This window comes from Palaemon carinicauda, chromosome 8 (assembly GCF_036898095.1).
Source record: "Palaemon carinicauda isolate YSFRI2023 chromosome 8, ASM3689809v2, whole genome shotgun sequence".
Taxonomy (NCBI): Eukaryota; Metazoa; Arthropoda; class Malacostraca; order Decapoda; family Palaemonidae; genus Palaemon; species Palaemon carinicauda.
The window spans coordinates 102,380,767-102,403,823 of NC_090732.1; the positions used below are offsets into that span (position 1 = coordinate 102,380,767).

General features: G+C 35.2%; 1 protein-coding gene across 2 annotated transcripts in view; it reads right to left on the minus strand.

Annotated features, from left to right (window-relative positions):
• Nucleotides 1-23,057, minus strand: part of Drep2 (DNA fragmentation factor-related protein 2) — a 171,007-nt gene that overhangs the window by 67,881 nt on the left and 80,069 nt on the right. For both annotated transcript variants that reach the window (XM_068378784.1, XM_068378783.1), the window contains exons 2-3: nucleotides 18,892-18,985; nucleotides 13,963-14,133 (exon numbers count right to left, since the gene is read on the minus strand). In XM_068378784.1, the coding sequence (XP_068234885.1) occupies nucleotides 13,963-14,133; nucleotides 18,892-18,985 (265 nt within the window). The remainder of the gene's footprint in view (nucleotides 1-13,962; nucleotides 14,134-18,891; nucleotides 18,986-23,057) is intronic.

Here is a 23,057-nt window from a genome sequence, read left to right on the forward strand (position 1 = left end):
CAATAGGATGAGAAATGAGATAGAATAATGTGCCCGAGTGTACCCTCAAGCAAGAGAACTCTAACCCGAGACAGTGGAAAACCATGATACAGAGGTTATGGCAGTGCTCACGACTAGAAAACAATAGTTTGATTTTGGAGTGTCCTTCTCCCAAAAGAGCTGCTTACCATAGCTAAAGAACCTCTTCTACCCTTAACAAGAGGAAAGTAGATAACCCCTTGAGTGAAGAAGAATTGTTAGTTATTCTCAGTGATGTCTTGTGTATGAGGATAGAGGAGAATGTGGAAAGAGTAGGCCAGACTATTCGGTGTTTATGTAGGCAAAGAAAGATGTAGGCAGAGAGAGGGATCCAATATAGTGGTAGTATCGCAACAGGTGGCTGGGGCCCTGGCCAGCCTACTAACAACATCCAATCAACATAGATATCACTAAACCCCAATCTTCCTCCTGTAGCAAGCCAATCCTTACCAACACCACAGTCAATCTTGTCACACTTGAAAGAAAAATATTCTTGGTTGGAGGAAGTTTTCCTTTCTGAGGATGGGGCTGATGCAGTCAGCATTATATAGTCAGCCCCACCATGCAATGCAGAACCGGAGTAATCCATAAGTAGTAAATATTTCAGTAATGATACTTCTGTGGCAAAACCAAGTTCACTCTGCTGTAGAAATGGCTTTTCTGCCATCACTGCTGACCATCACTTGTATGTTCTGGCCAAACAAATACAATGGTCATGGCCTAAGTATGGAGGGTACAAATTCGTGATCACCTTCAGTAGACTTCGTATAGAAATGGCTGCACAACGGAATATCGGCTGTACCAGTGTTATTGTGTAAGCAGAAGTGATCTGACTGTCTTCATGTACAATAGCTCGAGTGCAGCTGCTAGTATGGATGAAGCAAGACTATATCTCTTGACCCACAAGTAGAGGCCATACAACTCAATTCCACCAACACAGGCAAAGAATCTGGTCTATCAGGCTGAGAACATCTGGGGCCAGATAAGCATCTCCAATACAGACACGAGCATTCCTGCTGAATGGGGTAAGATACAGACAGGAAAGACATGATAGATATGTTGGACAACACTAATCCCTATTGCGGCAAGATGTCGGGAACTGACAAAGTGTTCCTGTGAGAAAGGCTAAAAAGACAGACGCAAGTGCTTACAGTCAGCACTCCCATGCACGCCATTCTGCAGCTGCATATGTGAGCAGTAGTTGCTGGAGGACCTGTGGCATGGTTTAACATTGTGGTGCAAAGCTTACAAAATGAAAAACGGACAATCTGATGGCCATATTGAAAAAACAATAAAATCTTGAAAAATGTGTCACTTTGCTTTATAATCAATAAAATATTGAATGATCTGTGTCATTTCTCTTTATAAATATTAAAATCTACTTCAGTAGTCTTGAAAAAATAGTAATTCATACCTAGATCATGTAAATCGGACCACTACAAATACTTCAAAAGAACACATCAATCTTGGATGCCTAATTTTAGATATTCAGTCGGCAATCAGCCTGAGTTGGAAAGTATCACTTGGAGAACATGAGTGTCAGATTTTATGCTTGTATCATCATTTGTACAATTTCTCTGTAGAATTGTTATCTCTTGTATATATATATATATATATATATATATATATATATATATATATATATATATATATATATATATATATATATATGAATATACAAAACATCTCCTCCTACGCCTATTGACGCAAAGGACCTCGGTTGAATTTCGCCAGTCGTCTCTATCTTGAGCTTTTAATTCAATACTTCTCCATTCATCATCTCCTATTTCACACTTCATATTCCTCAGCCATGTAGACCTGGGCCTTCCAACTCTTCTAGTGCCTTGTGGAGCCAAGATGAACGTTTGGTGAACTAATCTCTCTTGGGGAGTGCGAAGAGCATGCCCAAACCATCTCCATCTACCCCTCATCATGATCTCATCCACATATGGCACTCGAGTAACCTCTCTTATAGTTTCCTTTCTAACTTTGTCCTGCCATTTAACTACCATTATCCTTCTGAGGGCTTTATTCTAAAATCTACTAAATCTATTGGAGATTTTTTCTTTGTCATACCATGACTTATGTCCATAGAGTAACACCAATCTCACTAAACTTATAAATAGTCTGATTTTTATATGTAATTTCAGGCGATTTGATTTCCAAATTTTACTTAACCTAGCCATTGTCTGATTTGCTTTTATCAATCTTTCACTAAACTCTAATTCTAAAGCCCCTGTATTGGAGATCATAGTTCCTAAATACTTAAATGATTCTACCTCATTAATCCTTTCTCCTTCCAATGATATTTCATATGCCATTGCACACTCCGTTCTCATCATCAGCCTTGTCATCATCATCATCATCTCTGTCTTCCTTGAGCCAAACCTCGTGTAATGTTTCATGCATTCTGATAAGCAAGCATTGCAAATCCTCTGGTGTTCTGCTAACAAGGACAGCATCGTCAGCATACTCTAGGTCTGCTAAATTTCTATCACCAATCCAGTCCAATCCTTCTCTACCATCTCTGACTGTTCTACGGAATACAAAATCCATGAGGAGAATAAACAACATAGGTGACAACACATCCCTTGGAGTACTCCACTATTCACTGGAAAATCATTTGATAAGAATCCATTAACATTATCTTTGCACTTGCTATTGTCATGAAGAGACTTATTCAAATTTACACATTTAAGAGGAATTCCATAGTAATGCAGGATTCTCCACAAAATTGGCCAGTGCACACTATCAAAGGCTTTTTCATAGTCCACAAATGCCATCAAAAGGGGATTTTTATATTCTACGCTTTGCTGTACAACATATCTCAAAATGAAAATGTGGTCAGTGCAACTTTTACCTTTTCTAAATCCAGCTTGTTCATCTCTCAGCTTTTCATCAATTTTTCTCTCTAGTCTCTTTAAAATAAGCATACTATATATTTTCTTCACAACTGGCGTAAGTATTATGCCTCTGTTATTATTGTAATCAGTCAGATTTCTCTTTTTTTTTGGGGGGGGGGAATATTTTCACCAACACTCCTAACTCCCATTCATCAGGTTTTGCCTCTTCATGCCACATTCTTCAAAATAAACTTGTAAGTAGTCTAGGTGTCATTTCATTTTTGGCCAGTATCATCTCGCCAGCTATTCCATCGCAACACGGGGCTTTCCATCTCTTTAGTTTTTAAGGTAGTTTCGACTTCAAACACATTGAATTTATTCATGGGCACATCAAGGTCCTCATTAGCTTCAGGTATATCAATCAAATTATTTCCTTCTTATCTCCTATTTATAACCTCACTAAAGTGTTCCATGCAACGTTGTCATTCTTCATCCTCTGTTGCTATAACAGAGCCATCTCTCTTTTTGATGATTACATGCTTCTTCTTTTCCCCCGTCGAAATTTCATTAATAATTCTATGAGCGATTCTTACACCCTAGACATTTCCTGAATTCATAGCTTTGTCATCCACATCTGCTTTACTGTCAAAATATTCTCTCCAGTCATTCCTGGCTTTTCTTTTGACCTCACTGTCAATACTGGAATACTTAGTACCCTCTACCTTGAAATTTTCATTACTTCCTCGAAAACTTTCAACAATCAATTGCTGTCTTTGTCTCCTTTTTTAGTATCCCAAGTATCATTTAATATCCATGGCTTTCTCCTTGTAATTGCGTGTCCCAAGACTTTTCTACCAACTGACTGGTATATGTTCTTAATATCACACCATTCTACATTAATTGTCTGTTCTTCATCTCTTAAGTTAGCAAATCAGTTCTTACATTCAATTACAAATGTTTCTCAGTGCTCATCTAAAAGCTTAGTTGTATCAAGCCTAGGTATTCTATCTACCTTTCTGTTGGGTGCTTTCAGTTTTAATTTCAGTTAGGCAATGAGGAGCTGGTGATCATTACCAATATCTGCACCTCTATAGCATCTTACATTTCTCAGCGTCCTCCTTCTCTTTATTAATGGCAATGCATTTCCGTACAACATGTCTAAAAAATGAAGATTTGGTCAGTGCAACTTCTACTTTTTCTAAATCTTGCTTGTTCATCTCTCAGCTTTTCATCAGTCTTTCTCTCCAGTCTATTTAGAATGAGCGTACTATAATTTTCATAACAACTGATGTAAGTATTATGCCTCTGTAATTATTGCAGTCAGTCAGGTCTCCTTTTTTTTTTTTTTTTTTTCACCAACATCCCTAACTCCCAGTCATCAAGTTTTGCCTCTTCATGCCACATTCTACAAAATAATCTTGTAAGTAGTCTGGGAGTAACTTCATTTTCGGCCAGTATCATCTCAGCAGTTATTCCATTGTATCCCGGGGCTTTCCATCTCTTTAGTTTTTTTTTTTTTTTTTAGGATAGCTTCAACTTCATTCATGGGAACATCAAGGTCTTTATCAGCTTCAGGTATATCAATCAAATTATTCCCTTATCTCCTATTCATAACCTCACTTAAGTGTTCCATCAAACGTTGTCTGTCTTCATCTTCTGTTTCTATAACAGAGCCATCTCTCTTTTTGATGGGTATATGCTTCTTATTTTCCCCCGTCGAGATTTCATTAATAATTTTATGAGCAATTCTTACACTATAGCCACTTCCTGAATTCATGGCTTTGTCAGCCTTATCTGCTCTCATTCCTGGCCTTTCTTTTGAACTCACTATCAATACTAGAATACTTAGCATGCTCTACCTTGTAATTTTCATTACTTCCTCGAAAACATTCAACTATCAATTTCTGTCTTAGTCTCCTTTTTATAGTATCCCAAGTATCATTCAATATCCATGGCTCTTTCCTTGTAACTGTGTGTCCCAAGCCTTCACTACCAACTGACTGATATATGTTCTTAATATCACACCATTCTCCATAAATTGTCTGTTCTTCGTCTCTTAAAGTTTCTGAGACTGCAAATTGATCCCTCCAATTGCAAATGTTTCTCTGTGCTCTTGTTATGAAAGCTTCTATCCATCTTTCTGTTGGGTGCTCTCAGATTTAATTTCAGTGTGGCAATGGGGAGCTGGTGATCACTACCAATATCTTCACCTCAACAGCTTCTTACATTTCTCAGAGTCATCCTTCTCTCTTTATTGATAGCAACGGGGTCTATCTGGTTTTTGTAATTGGCACATGGTGAAGTCCATGTATACTTGTGGATGTTCATGTGTTGAAAAAGAATACCTACCTCCAATGACAAGATAGTTTGCTGAACAGAAACTTATGAAATGTGCTCCATTTTCATTTGCAACTTTGCCAAGACCCTTAAGCCCCATCACATTCTCTATCCCTTGATTATTTCTCCAAACTTTAGCATTGAAGTCGCCAATCACGATTTTCATATCTCGCTCAGGGATCTCATCGATTACCCTCTGCAGTTCTTCATAGTATTCATCTTTCCTTTCATGAGAATAATTTGTTAGGGCATAGCAAACTATAATACTCATATTCCTCTGCTTCGATTTGAACTTTGCTAGTAACAGTCTACTATTTACAGCTCTCCTCTAAGTTAATGCCTTTTCTGCTCTTGGTGTCATCATCATTCCTACCCCTTCTCTTCCAACTTCATGTGATCTTCTTGAGTAAATATATATTGCCTTGGTTTAAAGGTTCCTTACCAATCCCCTTACAACGTGTTTCACTTAAGGCCAAAATATCTTAACTATAGTCCATAAATTCACTCTCCACTTGCTGTAACTTCCCAATCTGATTCATGGTTCTAACATTCCAATTACCTATTTTCAATTTTTCTTTAGTGATTATAACCCGGGAGATTCTTAGCACCCTGCTATGCCCTGGACTGGGGGCCATTTTGTAATTTTCTCTTTCCATAACTGACTAAATCCATAGAGGATTCATTGGCTAGATACATCAAAGGATAGCCAGTTCCTTGTGATCCACACTGCCTATCTAACTACGGCAAGTGACATTGGCAGTCCATACTAATTCTAGTAAGATAAACCACCAGACATCAGGAGTAAAAGCCGGAGAGACAGTTTGTCCTTCGCCTTAAACCCAATCAATCACCCTTCTGACAGTGACTTCATCGAGATTTAAGGGGGCATTTCCTCCACACCCAAAGGTCTCATTACTCCACCACTTATACGAGTATAACTGTTGCTAAACATGGATTGCTAAGATATACTGCCTAGCACGGTATGTGTATATTATATACATTATATATGTATATATATATATATATATATATATATATATATATATATATATATATATATGTGTGTGTGTGTGTGTGTGTGTGTGTGTGTGTGTGTATTTACATATATATATATATATATATATATATATATATATATATATATATATATATATATATATATATATATATATATACATACACATAAGCTATGTTGCTGGTTTTCTGGCATTAAATTTTTCTTCTTTTACAATATTCTGCTATAGGTTGCGGCAGTCTATTGCATACATCATTGCCTAGCGATCTCCTGGACTGGACGGGGGTTCAAGAGCCTCTTAAGCTCTATAGTGTGCTGTAGTGTCTGCAACCTCTTCATCCTTGTGTGCTAAGGAGAGGGCGTTGAAGGAGCCTAAAGGTCTTACCTGCTGAGTCATCAGCAGCCATTGCCTGGCCCTCCCTGGTCCTAGCTTGTGTAGAGAAGAGACTTTGAAGCTGATGGTATTTATATATATACAGTATATATATATATATATATATATATATATATATATATATATATATATATATATATATATATATATATATATATATATATATATATGTGTGTGTGTGTGTGTGTGTGTGGGTGGTCAGTCTGTTTGGCATTGTTCTTCTAGTGCATTGTCACTGTTCCTTTCCCATGTAATTCATAAGAGACTTCTAAACCTTTAAAACCGTCCGTTTCATACCTCAGTTACATAATCTTAATGCATCATCATTGACAGTGCTTTGTACCATTGCTAATTCATATAATCTTATATCAATTAATTCATTGTTACCGATTAAATTCATCTTTATAGAGTGGAATTTGTGGTGGACATCGAAACGCTAAAATTTTTGTGAAAGATTTTCATATCGAATTCGAACAAATAAAACCTGTAAAAGATTTTCTCAAGTCCCTGTGTATTCTTCTTCTTTTTTCTTTTACAAATTGCTTTTCTTGTTTGCTGGCTTTGCAAATCAGTTGCCACTTACGCTTCTTCTATTTATTTTTTGTTCATTCTAAATAGAAATAGCATTAATAACAATAAGAAAATAAAAACATCAATACTTGGCAAGAGTGCTAGTTTTATCAAAAGGACTTAACGTCTTCAAAGTTTCTAATGTTATCTAATATGAAGCACTTTCCTCCTCAAGTGTTTGACTGATTACCGACTAGTTTCGCTTTACAAATGTTGCAGAGTCACTTCATGGTTACATTCATCCAATGAATCATAAGGTTTCGCAAATACAATTTCCTATGAAAGACTATCTGTAAGTTGCTGAGCTTGACATATTTTGCTTTTCTATGAGTCATGGCTGCAGTACTGCTAATTAAATCTTAAAAATGATAATATGCTCACTTTTGCAATGTTGCTTATTAATGAAATCTCTTTGGAACTTGAAGGCTGATTTTCCATTAGTGGAAGCAATTACAGCCTCCATCAAGCCGAAAGCTATTTTTTTCTTTATCTCATTTCTTTCTTTAAGATCAAGAGAGTACATCCGCCTAAAATAAAAACAGAAATATTCTTCATTTGAAAAATCCGATGAATCATCACAAAGTTATTTCCAAAGGAAAAGGGGCCATCGATAAAAGAGCGTTCACTCACAGTGACACAATTCCAAACTTACAAACATCACATATAACTTGGGTATCATTGCAAAAAAACACAAACAGACGAAGTGCAACTTCTGATTTCTGTTCAGTTTCACTTTATCGCAATAGAAGAGACTGATAACTTTCTGACCGATGAATACTATAATTTAAAAAAAGATAAACATTCTTAGGTAAAAAGAAATTTGAATTTTTAACCTCTTTGAAGTCTTCCATCTGCTAAATGTGCACAGTAAGCCACAGGATGTCACCATTAGGAATGAACACCTGAAATCCAAAGATGATGACATGTAACTGGAGAAGACTAGGACGAAACCAATGACATTTTGGAAATGACTGCCACAAACTAGAGAAAATTTCTAAATTGATTGAAGAGAAAAGCAGATTTTCATTATTACAAATGCTGAGTTATTTGCCTGGGAATTTATAATGGTGATAAAAGACGTTTTCTACCATAATTTCGACTACTGTAATCGATTTATAATATGGTACTTTATGTTACAAACTACAAATTTCCGTTTCTGAATCTTCCCAGACTTTCTTAGTTTGTTATTCGAGAGTGAATCATTTGAATTTATATGGAATATGTATAAAGGATATACATGTATTCATATGTACATATATACAATATACATATATACAATATACATACATATGAAAATACACACACATATATATATACATATATATGTACATATATATATATATATATATATATATATATATATATATATATATATATATATATATATATATATATATATATATATATATAGATAGATAGATAGATAGATAGATAGATAGATAAGTATAAATGTTTGCATATAGAATCTCTGCGGCCATTTGTAACATTTATCAACTGTCAGTTTATTTGTTTTGTTTATATTGTACATATTTTCCATTTGATAAAATATCGCTTTGTTCCATTATTTTTTATACCTTCAGTAACTAGTATCTTAGCGAATATCTTCAATGGTGTTTTCTCTTAAAGAGCCCCTTATGGGTGAAGAATCTTTCAATCAAAATATGAAGTATACAATATGTAAGCTGACTGATGTCCTTTTACCATGTAGAAAGCTGTCAGAAACATTAACCAAAAAAAAGGGGAACTGACCTTTTATTCCAGTCTAGCCTCAATCCACTTGTATGGGGAGATTTAAGATGCTGGAGTCTTTTGAAAAGACAAGAACTCTTCGGATCTAGGTAGCAGCATATTACAATAAGCCAAAAGAATAATTATTGCATTAAATATTTCTTTTGCGGGTGTTATTTTTTTGGGCTGGTCTGCTTGCTTCTTCCCGGAAGTGGCGAAACTTCATCTGCAATACCCACTTGGTAAATGAAGCAGTACATCTCGGAGAGTACTCCGGTATAAGTTATCCTGTGCAGAGCACCATTTGATCTTCCATTGCTCATGCAGTTTAGCAAACATAAACATGCCGCACACGGGGCCAAATCCGTCCAAGGAGATGTGTCATTGCACCCAACGCTAGAGGAAGTACAAGCGGAGGACTATCATTTCATCTCCACGGAGACGTCATCAGGAATTCTCCAGACAGTGGCAACACAGAAACTAAACTATTCTACTACAACATTTAAAGTAAAGGCATAAAGACCAGAAGAGTTTCCATCACTCCAGGAGTAGCCACGCGGTTCATAGTCGGATGGTTTTGCCTGACATTAGCTGCTCAGATGGAAATGGTTCTTGTGTCTAGATGAGTTATCGCGAAATACCAATCATAACCTAATAGCAAGGGTAGATCATGCTAATGTCAACTACAAATCAAATATTGAAGTAATGTTATATACTTCCTTACGGGTTTTATGACTGTAACACACTTAAGCTATGACTAGGTCCTGGATGAATAGCAATCTACTACAAACGGGGCGGCGATTCTGCACTGTTGTACCTGCAGCTTTCACTGACAGATAAAAACAAAACATCTGTTGTTAAGTTATGGCAATATTAAGCTGGAATGGTTGTTTGCATGCTAAAAAACAGAGTAATATTTCCGATTTAGTATCTCACATACTTTGTAATGTACTTTGGTCAACCCTTGGAGTTACTTCAAGGGTGGGAGTAGCAATCTATTTCAAGAAAGGGAGAAGCCCGCTGTTCAGGGCATACATTGGGAAGATGAAATCCCTTTGGATTCGGGAAAGTTATTCTTATAACTAAGACGCCATCGAAAAATATGGTAGAAAACACAACAAAGTTCTTCTAATAATGACCTTGAAAAAAGTATCTATGAATAACAGATGAAATTGTTTGGAAAAATTCCACGGTGAACCATGAGAGGGATCGAAGTCAAATTACATATGAAACAGAAAGCAAAACTCTTCGTTAGTTCTGATGAGTCATTTTGCACTGGAAGCAGTTTTAATAACTTTCAGAACTAACTATATTTTAAGGCCCTCACGCTTACACGTAACAGAAGTGTAATCTACTGTTACATTTGAGTTCATTTGAGACTCTCCTAATTGAAAGCCTGTTTTGCATGTGGGTTTTATTGAATACAGGCAACATTTTCTTATTGAATCAAATAGTTTTCCTGATGACTATTTAACTTTGATCCTCAGTCCTCATACAATTAAATATTTTGAAATATATATGTAAATATAGGTGTTTAGAAGTAGATACAAGCCTGTTTGATTTCAATCACATGTTATCAAGTGAGTGCAAATCAAAATAGAATTTACTATTAATTTGTAAATGTTTCTTAATCCTCAAATATTGAACAGTGTAAGTGTCGAACAGCTAATGTGAATTTTCTGAACAGGAAGTACACGGTGCTTGTATCTTTAAAGCTTATAAGGGTTAACTAATTTGTTTCTGGCCTCGTGTTGAGAGGGATATGCTATTAACAGTGTCCTATGCTAACAATGGGGAAGTATATATTTTTATATGTATATAATTTATATAGAGACGTCATAGATGAACTACACCTGGCACGAAGTAACCTGAGCAAAATTGGAGCGCATTCAGTGAGGCAGAGCGCTTTCTGTCGCCATGTTTATGTCTGAGACATCTTTTCCAACAACACGGTTCTGCGTTGGTGGGAAAAAGAAAGGCATTACTATACAATCTTATAAAGATCACCTCCTATCAACTACGGGAAAGATAAAGAACTTCTTAGGTGCTTCTACTAGCACAAGAATCCTCGCTGGATGAGGCTAAAACCTGGGCAAATATCCATACATATATTTTTTAGACTTTCTCTGATTTGAATTCTATTTATAACCCTTCCAGCTAAGATTCCACTACACTTCTATACAATTGCTATCTAGTAGGCATACTAATCTCTATCACATACATACAACTCACTGCCTATCTCAAAGCCTTCCTTAGAAATGATAATGAATAACTCAAAGACATCTACTATTTACCATCGGTTAAATAACATTAGTCTCCAATCTCTTCTCATATTTTTCATAATGCGGTTTCATATTCGATTAATGTCTCCCTCACTTTCGATGTTTAGAGCCCAATATAATATACTTATTTCTCCCTGTATATGATTTCGAAATTTTCAGTAATTCCTTTAATTGTATGTGCGATATATATATATATATATATATATATATATATATATATATATATATATATATATATATATATATATATGTGTGTGTGTGTGTATATATATATATATATATATATATATATATATGCGCGTGTGTGTATGTATATATATATACACATATACACACGCACACACACATATATATATACATGTATATATGTATATATATATATATATATATATATATATATACATATATATATATATATATATACAGTATGTATTTATATATATATATATGTGTGTGTGTGTTTGTGTGTATATATATATATATATATATATATATATATATATATATATATATATATATATATATATATATATATATATATATAGTATACACATATATGTTTGCAGGCTAAAAAATATACATGTCTAATAAACATCAACCTAGTGTATTTTAAAATGTTCCTACTTAGAGAATCATTTACTGTGCTCAGTTATTTAATCATTTAATTTATTGTTCACCTCTTCACCTTTACTAAGAGATTATTAAAAAAAAACGAATTACACATTCATTTCCCTGGTTCATTCTTATCTGTTTAACATTGGTAATAATAATCATAACTTATTTAATTTTCAAGAGTATCTTTTGCAGTTTATTCTTTATTTCGTCGTTTCACCTAAGCCTGCCTTGAAATTGTCATTATTAGCTTCATGCAATTCCTTCTTTGAAGTACATTACGCATTCATTGACATCACCTGAAATTCCGTGTAGTAAGAGAGCCACGACACGATTCTAGATGCCGCCATTTGCTTCTCATACCAGGACTACTCTATTAGACGATGACATCCAGAGCTCAAGGAAAACAAATTTTGTTATGATATATTTAACGAGTGAAATTTCATCGACTACCTTATGAGGAAAGACAAAACAAATAAAATTCTACAGTGATTCAAACTCTTTCAATCGAGCTGAATAAGTAGGATACAATTCAGTTAAGTTGGGTCTTGCTTTTCCCTGGACAACGGCAAAAGCAATCCATAGCATTTGCGGACAAGTTGCTTACAAGTCCTAACACATTATCAGGCGTACAACGGTACTTGAAAAATTAATTGGTTAGGATATGATTAAATTAAGCAATGAGCAACGTTGATTTAGATCTATTCGACTTATATTTGCCACTAGGCAGCACTAGAGAGCTACTTTCAGCGTTTTCTAAGAGTAAGAATGTAATTTGAACTAACAAATATTCGCGTCTGGGCATAAAGTTATCGCTTAGAGCTGGTGATAAAGTATCTAATACCTTTGAGTTAGAATACGAAATATTTCTTTCTCACATTGTTTAAGCAATGGACTTTTATGCAAACAATATATAAAAAGGGTATATATGGGAAATTGAATGGGTTCGACAAAAAGATCACGGAAAACAGACATAATTATACTCAAGGTGATAAAGAACTAATATTTTCATTGTCTCGTTTTCCCTGTTTTTTTTTTTCCACCTTTCTGTTCGATGTGAAATTGCTCATTGTAGGGATGTTTTAAGAATGGATATTTTATTTGCAGATTCAACCTTTCGGGCTTTTTCTTTTCCTTTTCCAGAGCACAGAAGTTTCTTTTCAGTTAAGAAATAGGACTACAGGTAACACCGAATCTTACCACATTAAGATACCGTGATTCAAAGAAATATTTGTTTTCCTGGCTAAAACACTTTTTAGATAAGTTTAAACTTTCTACCTCGCATTTAAACTAGAAAACTCGGATACCTCCTAAAGGGAAATGTGCAGTAATCCTATGTTTTAACGTCTATGGCTGTTCCTAAAGATCTGAAAGCAAACTAAATACACCTGACTATCAATGTTAAAATTTAGAATCCAACTGAAATTGATTAAACATATATGAAAAGGCCAAAGAATAAAGACCAGGTGAAGGAAGTAGCGAAGACAGCAGATAGAGAAGCATCAAGGATATCGCTGACAATGTCAGCCGAGATAGAGACGGTCTTCGAAGCCAATGCCATTCATTGTTCATTTTTATTTTCTCCTGTCTTGTTCGGCTCCATCGTTCATTCCATTCTTCAAATACCACTTATCAGAATGGAGACATAAAGACCATTGTCTATAATATCATACATACCTAAGATCTAAGGGAAATTAGCCATGTTAATGCGATATTGCAAAATTGCTGAAGAGACTATGGGTTCTCTGTCTTTAAACGCCATTTCAATTGTTATTCCTTAATTATGTTATTTTTTTTTTCAGTACTCTATTTTATCTTTCTTCGTTGTACGTCTATGCACATGATCCTAACAAATTTAGAATTTTTTGAGCCTATAACTTCAGAGCCAAAATAACGAGAAAGCATAAGGAAAATTAATTCAAAATTAAACAAGGGCAACAAATATCAATAGAATCTTTTTAAGTAAGGTAAATGTAAACCTGACATCTCGACAAAAACATAAGAAATAAAACAAATATAGACGGCCATCGTCGGAAGCTACATGAACAAATACACCAAGAGTGAAAGAAACATCACAGCTTTACAAAAGGTGAGAAACAGCACACACATATCCACAGGCAAGAAACAGCGGAAGATCTATGAAAGTGAAATTGGTTACTTTACCTTGTCTTAAGACCTCTACGCCAGCAGGGTACCAGTGCTCCCCTTGTCGTAGAAGGAGGAAGACGGTGTTTTCCGGTAGGGTGCAAAAGTACTCTGCGTCTTCGACTTGGGTTCCATCTGCTTCCAACACAACTTTAATGCGTACCTCACCAAGTTCTAATTTTTCTCGGCCTGTAAGGAAAGGTCTTGATTACATTTCTTCTCGACATTGCAACGTAGTCATTTTAGCTGGTCAAAGGTCAAGGAAGATATCAAATACCCTGAAAACTACATGTGGTTAGCAATTTTACAGAAGTAGGCTACAGTATTTTACCATCACTATAAACATTGGGGTAACGTTCAAATGAATTCTTAAAATTTCTACTAAGCTTTAAAGTAAGCTTTCGTAAAAGTAAGTGTTTGCCTTAGAAAAAAAAGAAAGGAAAACATAACATGGGAAAATATTTATATAAAAATAAATAGAACACACGGAGATTACTCAGAAAAAAGCTAAATAGATATATGTAGAAAATAAAGCGTAAAAAACGATACGAGAATGGTGATGATATGGTAAGACTCTTCGCCGCCATTCCCATATTCAGTAATCTTCTCTTTAGAAATGGCACTTGCGACTTGGAAACCTGCTTTATACTTTTGGAAATAGGAATTTAGAATTGGTGGCAGTTTTTCATCTTTAGAAATGGTACTTTTTGGCATCTGAAAGGTGTCCTGGTGGTCGGAAAATGGCCTATCTTTTTTTCAAATAAGATTTTTATTTGGGAAGTGAAAACCATTAGCAAAAAATTTTATTTTTTAATGAGATGGTGTCAGCTAAAGGATGAGCTACCATCCCGTCCAACGGAATTATATAATCGGTAATTTCCACATGTAGATACAGAACTAGTCTGATTACCCATTGTCAATTACCAACCTTGTGTGTAAAAGACAGAGTTCACTTGCTCTTGATAAAGCTTTTGAGACTGATATCGAGATTATGTAGGGTACTAGATGGTACAGTGGATGCCCCATAATCAGGTTATTTTAAAAATCAATGTTTTAAGAAATTTTAAGAGATTGGAGAAATGTAAAGCTAATCTATAACACCGAAACCAGGAGTTTCCTCATGATTCTATTTAGTCACTATATTTTACCCGGTGGCCTCTTGTTGAATTGTACAATGGTAAGAGTCGCATATAGTTAAAAGAGGAAATTGTAAGGGTGTCTTCATGTTATCATATAATTAGTGGAGTCAGTTTATTTTGAGAAACCGTGCCTGAAGGAAATCCTTGTTTATGAAATATGTCGTCATGGAAGGACACATGCTGCCCTTTTATTACGACTTAACACGTGGTCCAGATTGCATCAGACATTTTTTCTAGAATCTTCCATGGCGTGATCGAAGTGGGCGTTTCTGAGAAGCCAATAGAGACACAGAATTGTTGAAAAATCGCCTCCTATGGAAATGACCACTGCCCACTGTATTTAATGCCTCCTATAGGGTATATAAACTTCAAGAAGAGATTGTCCAAGAGAGATAGGACAGGACATAAAACAAGAGAGGAACTATGTCCGAAGTAGATGAGATCCAAGTCCTCATGAGATAAGAAACAGAGAAGACTAGAAGTCTGATAGAGCCAGATTCTAACCTTCCCTTCAGACAACAAAAGCCTATCTCCAAAATCCTGTTATGGCTGAGAAGAAGAGACAAATTGAAGCAGCCAGCCCTCCCTGCTTGTGACGAGAAGTAGCTCACACTGCCTGCAGCCTGCCTTAGTTCAACACTATCAATGAATTCTTGGAGAAGACTTCAGATGTCCCATCTTGATGCCACCCTTTTTGTGACGTCTTCGAATCCGGTCATCGTGCCAGTTTCATCTGAACTTCAGCCACCCATCTGCAACGTTCCCAAGCCTGAAGTCTCCATACCAGTATCGTCTCAGCAGCTGCAAAAAACTATTCCTTAAGTATTTCTACCTTACTGACTGTTCCCCTTTTCTGTTGATGTTTTGATTGATTTGATTTGTCGGTTAAAGTAAACGAATTGGTAACATTGATTTTCATTATGTAAGTTTGTGAATAAATGTGTGGTAATTTTTCGCGAGTTTCTTTTTATATCCATTTCCCATATTTCAATAGGTGTTGTTGGAAACATTTATTTTAATTATTAAAAGAACCTGTAGCGATTTTAAGATCGTAACACTTCACCAAAAGTCAGGTTGTTTAAACGATGCTTCATCCAACAGAGGCTGTAATTGAATACAGATGCCCATGCCACATAACATTTGAATCAACACTGCCGATAGCTGAGGTAAGATATTCTTTATCTATGCTTCCATCATTTGGAGACCACTACACAGGTAGAGCTGTTCTGATAGAAAGGAATTATTTTAACCACTTCATTAACATGGAATGCTACTCCATAAAAATGAGGATCCCACGTTCACTATCAAAGAGGAAGTTTTAGAAAGGTTTTTTACAAACAATCATCAATTATGTATGGAGAGGTCTTTACTCAAATTATTTCATTTGTTTAATTTAGTACATGCTATAAAAAAATGATCAGAAATAGAACTTGAATGTGTGAAGCCCAGAGTTATAATAGTCCACAGAACATAAATTTCCTTGCTAAATCCAGTAGGCTATTACTCTAATTAGAAGAGTGATCTACAGATATCAGCACATCAGGCACGACAATCCAATTTGATATGCTAATCTAAAATAGGACCTATATTCATAGAGTCAATATAACTCTGCTTGTTTTTTCTTACCTTAACTTCAACAGTATTCACTCATCTTCTAGGTTGGGGGGTATGAATCCTACGTTCTACTAGTAATGGCTAGATGATTGTGAATAATAATAAACGGCAATATCAAGAAAATTTTAAATATGTTTCTTTAGATTTCTATGTAATTGGGAAGTTAGATAGTATGTAAAATGAACAATGTTAATTATCTATTTCCGATGCTGGAGAGTAGTTTAACAAAATACCTAAGAAAAGACAGCTAATAACAGTAAGCCGTTTAGCAACCTTTTCAGCTCTGAAATTCTGAGATTTTATTGAGCATTAAATTAAAAACTGGTTTTGGATCCATAAGTCACAAGAGCTTTATAAGCTGAACAAATTTCAAACTACTCACTGAGTTTTTTAGATATGAGAAGCCACCAAAGGAAATGGCGAAAAAGTGTTCAAGAAGCTGAAAAAACACATCATCACGGAGTTATCAGTTTCGGAATGTCCTTCCTGACAACGTTTACCCAAACTCTCACAATCTCCCATCCTTTCTGACGTACCTCTATCACTTCTCTAAGGGTGGAACCCGAGTCTTCATCCTGATTATTCTAAATCCCTTTTTTTTTTCACTTTAAGCCTTGAGTATGAAGGACACTTGGTTGCTCATTCCAGTGGCCTGTGCATATCAAAACAACTTTATAAGATGCGCAATACAAACGCAGCATACCTTCGGCAATTCAACGATCACTTACTTCATGTATCTTGAATCCACAGTTTTGACACCTTTTAGCATCTTGACGCAAAACTTCGTAAGACCAAGGAGCCAAAATTCAAGTCTCTTACGTTCATTAAGGTGGAGCCTCGCAAGCATGTACTACTTGAGTATTTCCACCACTATCAGCTAATGGAGACAAAGTTCGAACACCAGATGCTGAAAGTTGCAAAAAATTGTCTCATCTGACAACACCTTCTTCCAACCACTTCTCTTCGCAAACCCCCACACTTCATATTTTTTTTAAGAAGGGCACTCATATGTCCTACCTTGGCCCTTCAGACGGGAACTTTCTATTTCTTTTTTTATAGATAACTTCAAGTATTCAGCGTCTCCATTTATTGGTATCAAGATACAAAAAATCAAACTTGATCTATTAGTATTTCTCACGGAAATCCAGTTTTACAGCAAATATTAATCTAGATAAACAGGTCAACCTGATCTTGATATTACTATCATTTCTATTCATTTAAATATTGAATACATTACTATTTCTCTTTATATTCCTTATGTTTTAGTATTAGTACTAATAATTCCATTATTTGCCGTTTTCTACAGCTATGAGGTCAGCATGAGGAAATGGGGCATTGTGAAAATATTGTAAAGGCTATTTTAGATTAGTTTCGAATACTACTTGTCCATTTTTTTTATACCCTCCGAATGCTGTTACGAATCATTCTCATTTGAGTTTCTCATAAAGGAACAAGATTCAGTTTTAGCAGAAGCGAACAACAACAGAGAGACTACACGTTCGTTTCGGCTGGCAATATGCTGTGACCGTCTGATTGAGGCCAAATCAGAGTTAGAAGAAAATATAAATCATTCATTCTGTCTAGAATAGATATTGATGAATGTAAGGTTACTTTATGTTAACTCCTCAATGTCATAGAAACCTTGCATTGATATATCTAGAAATGACGACTTCCCGAATTTCTTAATAATCTCTAAGAAATTCTTTGAAAGTAAAAGGATATCTTTGCTCGAAATATTCTCTTTTGACATCCTAGACAACTATAGTCAGACAATCATTATGAATCGTAAATTTTGACAATACCATTTGCTAAACCATTTCAGATCAAATTCATAAAGTTGCCTTTGGCAATCCTTTCTCAAAATGGCGACTTGTGGGCTGAAATACAGTCAAAACCGTCATTTAACTTACAAACTAAAACGTAATATATATTAAGAACTTAACAATTCCAAATGACCAAGTGTAGACTACCACTCTGCTATACCAATACCGATGAGATAAATTAGGTCCATGTCTTTTCAAATCCAGTACCTGAATCATTCATCCACATTTGTTTCCTTTATGTCGAACGCTTAAAAATGTAAAACTTAAAATGTCGCAAGCCATATGAGGGAATTCTGGTTTGGATAAGAGATCTTGGCCAATAAGGACTGATAAACTAAAGGATCAACATTACATTATTGATTTTGTAATACCTTTTTCTATCAATTCGTTGAATGAGGAGACGACGAGACCTTTCCGGATTTGCCTTCCGCTGTCCCATACCTTATATGGGCGTTTCCCCTTGCCCTGCAAGAAAGAACAGCAGTTAATATAAAAAAAATACTGGTCCTTTTTTACTTAAATCTAACAAATAAACTTACTAGTAATAGATTCAGATTACTGTAAATAAATTTACTGAACAATTCTACAGCGGTGATGGTTTGATCTTGGTGAAAACTATCGTAATGAGGAGTGCGGATTCCAAGAATTTCTTTCAAGGTAACCCGCACAGGGCTTTATGGGTTTCTTAATAAGCATATGTATAATTCTTGTTCCCAAGGAATAATGAAACTGTAATATTACCTTTTAACCCCTAGAATTTAGAAGGATTTAGAAAAAAAAAACGTATAAATAACACTAAAGATAGAAGGATAGAGTTTTCCAAGTCATGGGATCTCTTCCAGCCAAGAGATAAGAAGAGAAACTGGAGCAGTTCAAGGTACAGAATACCTCAGGTGAAGATAGACGTCACGAAGACCAGACAAATAGGTAAAAAGGTCAAACAGGCTTTAGCTCAGAATTTACCGTCATACTTTTATAATCTTGCGCTATTTATTCTTGTTAAATAGATATTTGGCCGTGCCGCAATTCGCCCAAGTACTGTAGTTCATAGACAGATCTCTGACGCAGAGAAATTAATGTAGACAGTAGATATATGTTAGTACTTCAACTGTCTAGCCATCTTCCCTAAGTCAAACATTGAATTTCTGTGCATTTGGCTGATAAGTGAATAACCAAAACCATCCAATTACTTTCGTTATATTCATTCGGGCGTTTTCCTCAGAACTTCCACAAAAGGTATATTAAACTTGATTCATTAACTACATGCACCACTATCTATTTTTAAAATACTTTCAATGTTAAGCTTCTGGTTTCACTAAAGCTTCCAAATATGTAGTTAAGAAAGTATTTGCTACTTTTACACTATTAATGCAATGTTAAATTGTCTTTTGGAACGTATCCACCAATTAGTGGGAATTGAGTTGTAAGGGGATATGTGCTAACATCTCATCTAATGTGGTTACAAAAAGTAATTTGTTGTAGTGAGTAGAACACTAAAACAAATTGGCATAAAAAGCATGAAAAGGATGACTCCAAATAAGATCATATAGCAAATTCACGGAAGATTAAAGTAACAATTGATATTGTCCTCATTAATCTGGGTAATGTTTTGTGTGAAGCGAGGCTCCTGAGATTCTTGCCTAGGGAAGTTAGCTAAATTCAGAATCTTGGAGTTTCTGCAGCATCGCAAGTGCCATTCCACTTAGATATGTTGACATCTATTCACATCATCACAAAAACTTGAACTTTTGATTTGAGATCCTAAATCACTGATCGAAAGTTACTTGGATACTGATATCATTTGGGTTACCAAATTTGATGTCTGGTCCAGCTTGTTAACCATTGCACTCAAAGGGCGTAGAACGTGTGTACCATGTCTCATGACAATGCAAGATTTTTTTTTTTATTATTTTACTGAATGAATAAGTAAATTCAGAAATTTGGTGATTTCTAGAAGCAGTCCAAGAGCAAGAATGAGTTTCAAGAAATTAGAATTTTCATGAATAAAAGATGCATGATGGAGGAAAGCTTAATTATTAGTAAAACAATGAACGATGGAGGAATACATTAGACTATGGATTTCATATGAGAGTTAAGGCCTAGTCTGAAACCTATTGTCACCTCCCCCCCCCCCCTCCCCTCCCCCCAAATCTCTGATTCTTTTAAAGGGTTTTGAGGGATGCTCTTCCAAGCTTTCAAGAGGATAAACAGTTTGTTCCTAAGCCTTCCTGAAGAGTGATATAAAGCTAATCTAATCTTAACCTAACCTTAAGCTATTCTTAAATGTATGCTTAACCTAGTAGGAACTTAACCTAAAGTCTTAACCTATAGATTCTTATCCTAAGACAGTACAGAGCATGAGCTCCGGACACTAACTTGCACAGGCATGGGTTCCCTTCGAGAGACGTTCAGCTGCTGTAGATCTGTTATTAATGGAAGAATAACCGACTCGTATAAATCTTCAATGACATTAAATGGTGCAAGCTCAGCCATGATGTGACCTTCTGCTGACCCGTGTCAGTCATTGCAAGGCAGTCGTAAGGAGTCAGCAACGGTCAGAAAGGACCCTCAGAAATGTAATCCTCCAATTATGTTCATCCAAATTTGTACCTCCAAGTAAGTAATGTTTCTAATTTCTTTTATCTATCTCATTATCTTCCTAGTACTTTGTCCTCTTGGAAATTGCTTTTAGTGATCTCTAATGTGATGGAACCAATGGGTGGATGAAAGCTTTGCTTTGAGGGTAATATGTTTGGACCCCATAAGGATAGATTTTATAATTTCTTCAGCTTTGAGCTGAGATTTCATTAGAGATGCAAAAGCAATTACACGAAACTGAAGTGCTTTACTTATTTCATTCTGTAAAATAGTCCGATGAATATCCTTAGAAAATAACAATTTCAGGTTTATCAAAATTTTATGAAGTATTTAGCTGCATTGACTTGAATTACACATTGATTCACTTCTGATAGAATATGATTTGGACCTATTTAGTGTAGTTGCTCACAAAAAACAATTTTGTCACCAAAATCTTTCCAAAATGTCATAAACACAACGAAATCATTATTACCATCATCAAGACATGAGAAATAATTTTAGTCCTCTTCACAATTGACTGAAATTTTGACCTTGTAGTTTTGTTTCCAGATTGTTGTTGTTGTTTTCTTCAATTCATTGATCTGAGTGAAAAGAATATCGCCTTTCAATTCTGTAATTGGTTTGCTGCAGTCCAAAAATTCACTTAATTTTTTTTTTTTTGGGCATTCATTGAGTCTTTTAATACTCTTATTTTGTTAATTGTATAATTTCATTTTTCATTTTCGTTTCAATTTTGATCACAATTGTTCCATCCCAGGCTGTAAATGAATTAAATAATATGTCAATTATGGTTTCAAGTTAGATCGAATCTATGATGAAATTCTTAATATTAGGAGCATACTAAAATATTCCTGTACTCATAAGACTAAAATTTATTTCAAGAGAGAGAGAGAGAGAGAGAGAGAGAGAGAGAGAGAGAGAGAGAGAGAGAGAGAGAGAGAGAGAGAGAGAGAGAGAGAGAGAATAATCTAAAACTCACTGTTATTTGTTTTAATACTTCGAAGAGGAACTTTTCTTATAAAACATGAACACATTATTCGGAATCATAATTCTGAAATTTCGTAATAGGAAATTCTGATTCATTAGTAGATGCTGTATTGCACTAGTTACACTAGTACAAACAAAAACTAACGTTGGTATGCAAAGACATAGAGTCTATCAATATAAGCCTTTACCCTTAACAAAGGATGACTCCATTTTTCTTCAAAAGCTAAACTGGGGTAGAACCCCATTTGGTAAAACTTCCAAAGTATTGGTCGCTTCATACAGTTTCACAGAAAGCGCATCAAAATCGCGTTAAACACATCCATACAGACTGTGCTATTAATCCATACTTTGTCCATTTCGTACTCATGGATATCAAACCCCTTCTTTTCCAATACTTTTCTTCCAACTGTTTGTATATATACTGTATATAGTATATATATATATATATATATATATATATATATATATATATATATATATATATATATATATATATATATATATATATATATGAGATGTGAGTTATTAAGTTCTTAAACAGTTTATATAATATATGTACGCCTTATTCCCTTCTAACTGGGATAACCATTCTTGAATGCTCTGAGAAGACGGCGGATGGGGAAACTTAGTTCAAATTTAACGGATCGTGTCTCTGTTGACGGAGAGAACAAAGTGGGTGACTGGTTTCTAAATTTCTAATGTGGTCACAACCAGGATTGGAAAGCACCCAAGGAGACAAGCAACTTCATTCCAAAAGACTTCATAAAAACCTGAAATGAAAAAGCTTTTGGCTTCACCTCTTTTCAGTAATGAATGAAGTGTTAGAGTAATAGATTCTACGGTAGGCCTTATGGTCTGGGCTGAAGCCGGGGAAGATCGTTGACACAGAGGTGAAGCTGCCAGAAAACCTCATAAGTTGAGTTAAAAGGCGATAGAACTGCCTGATTGTAGG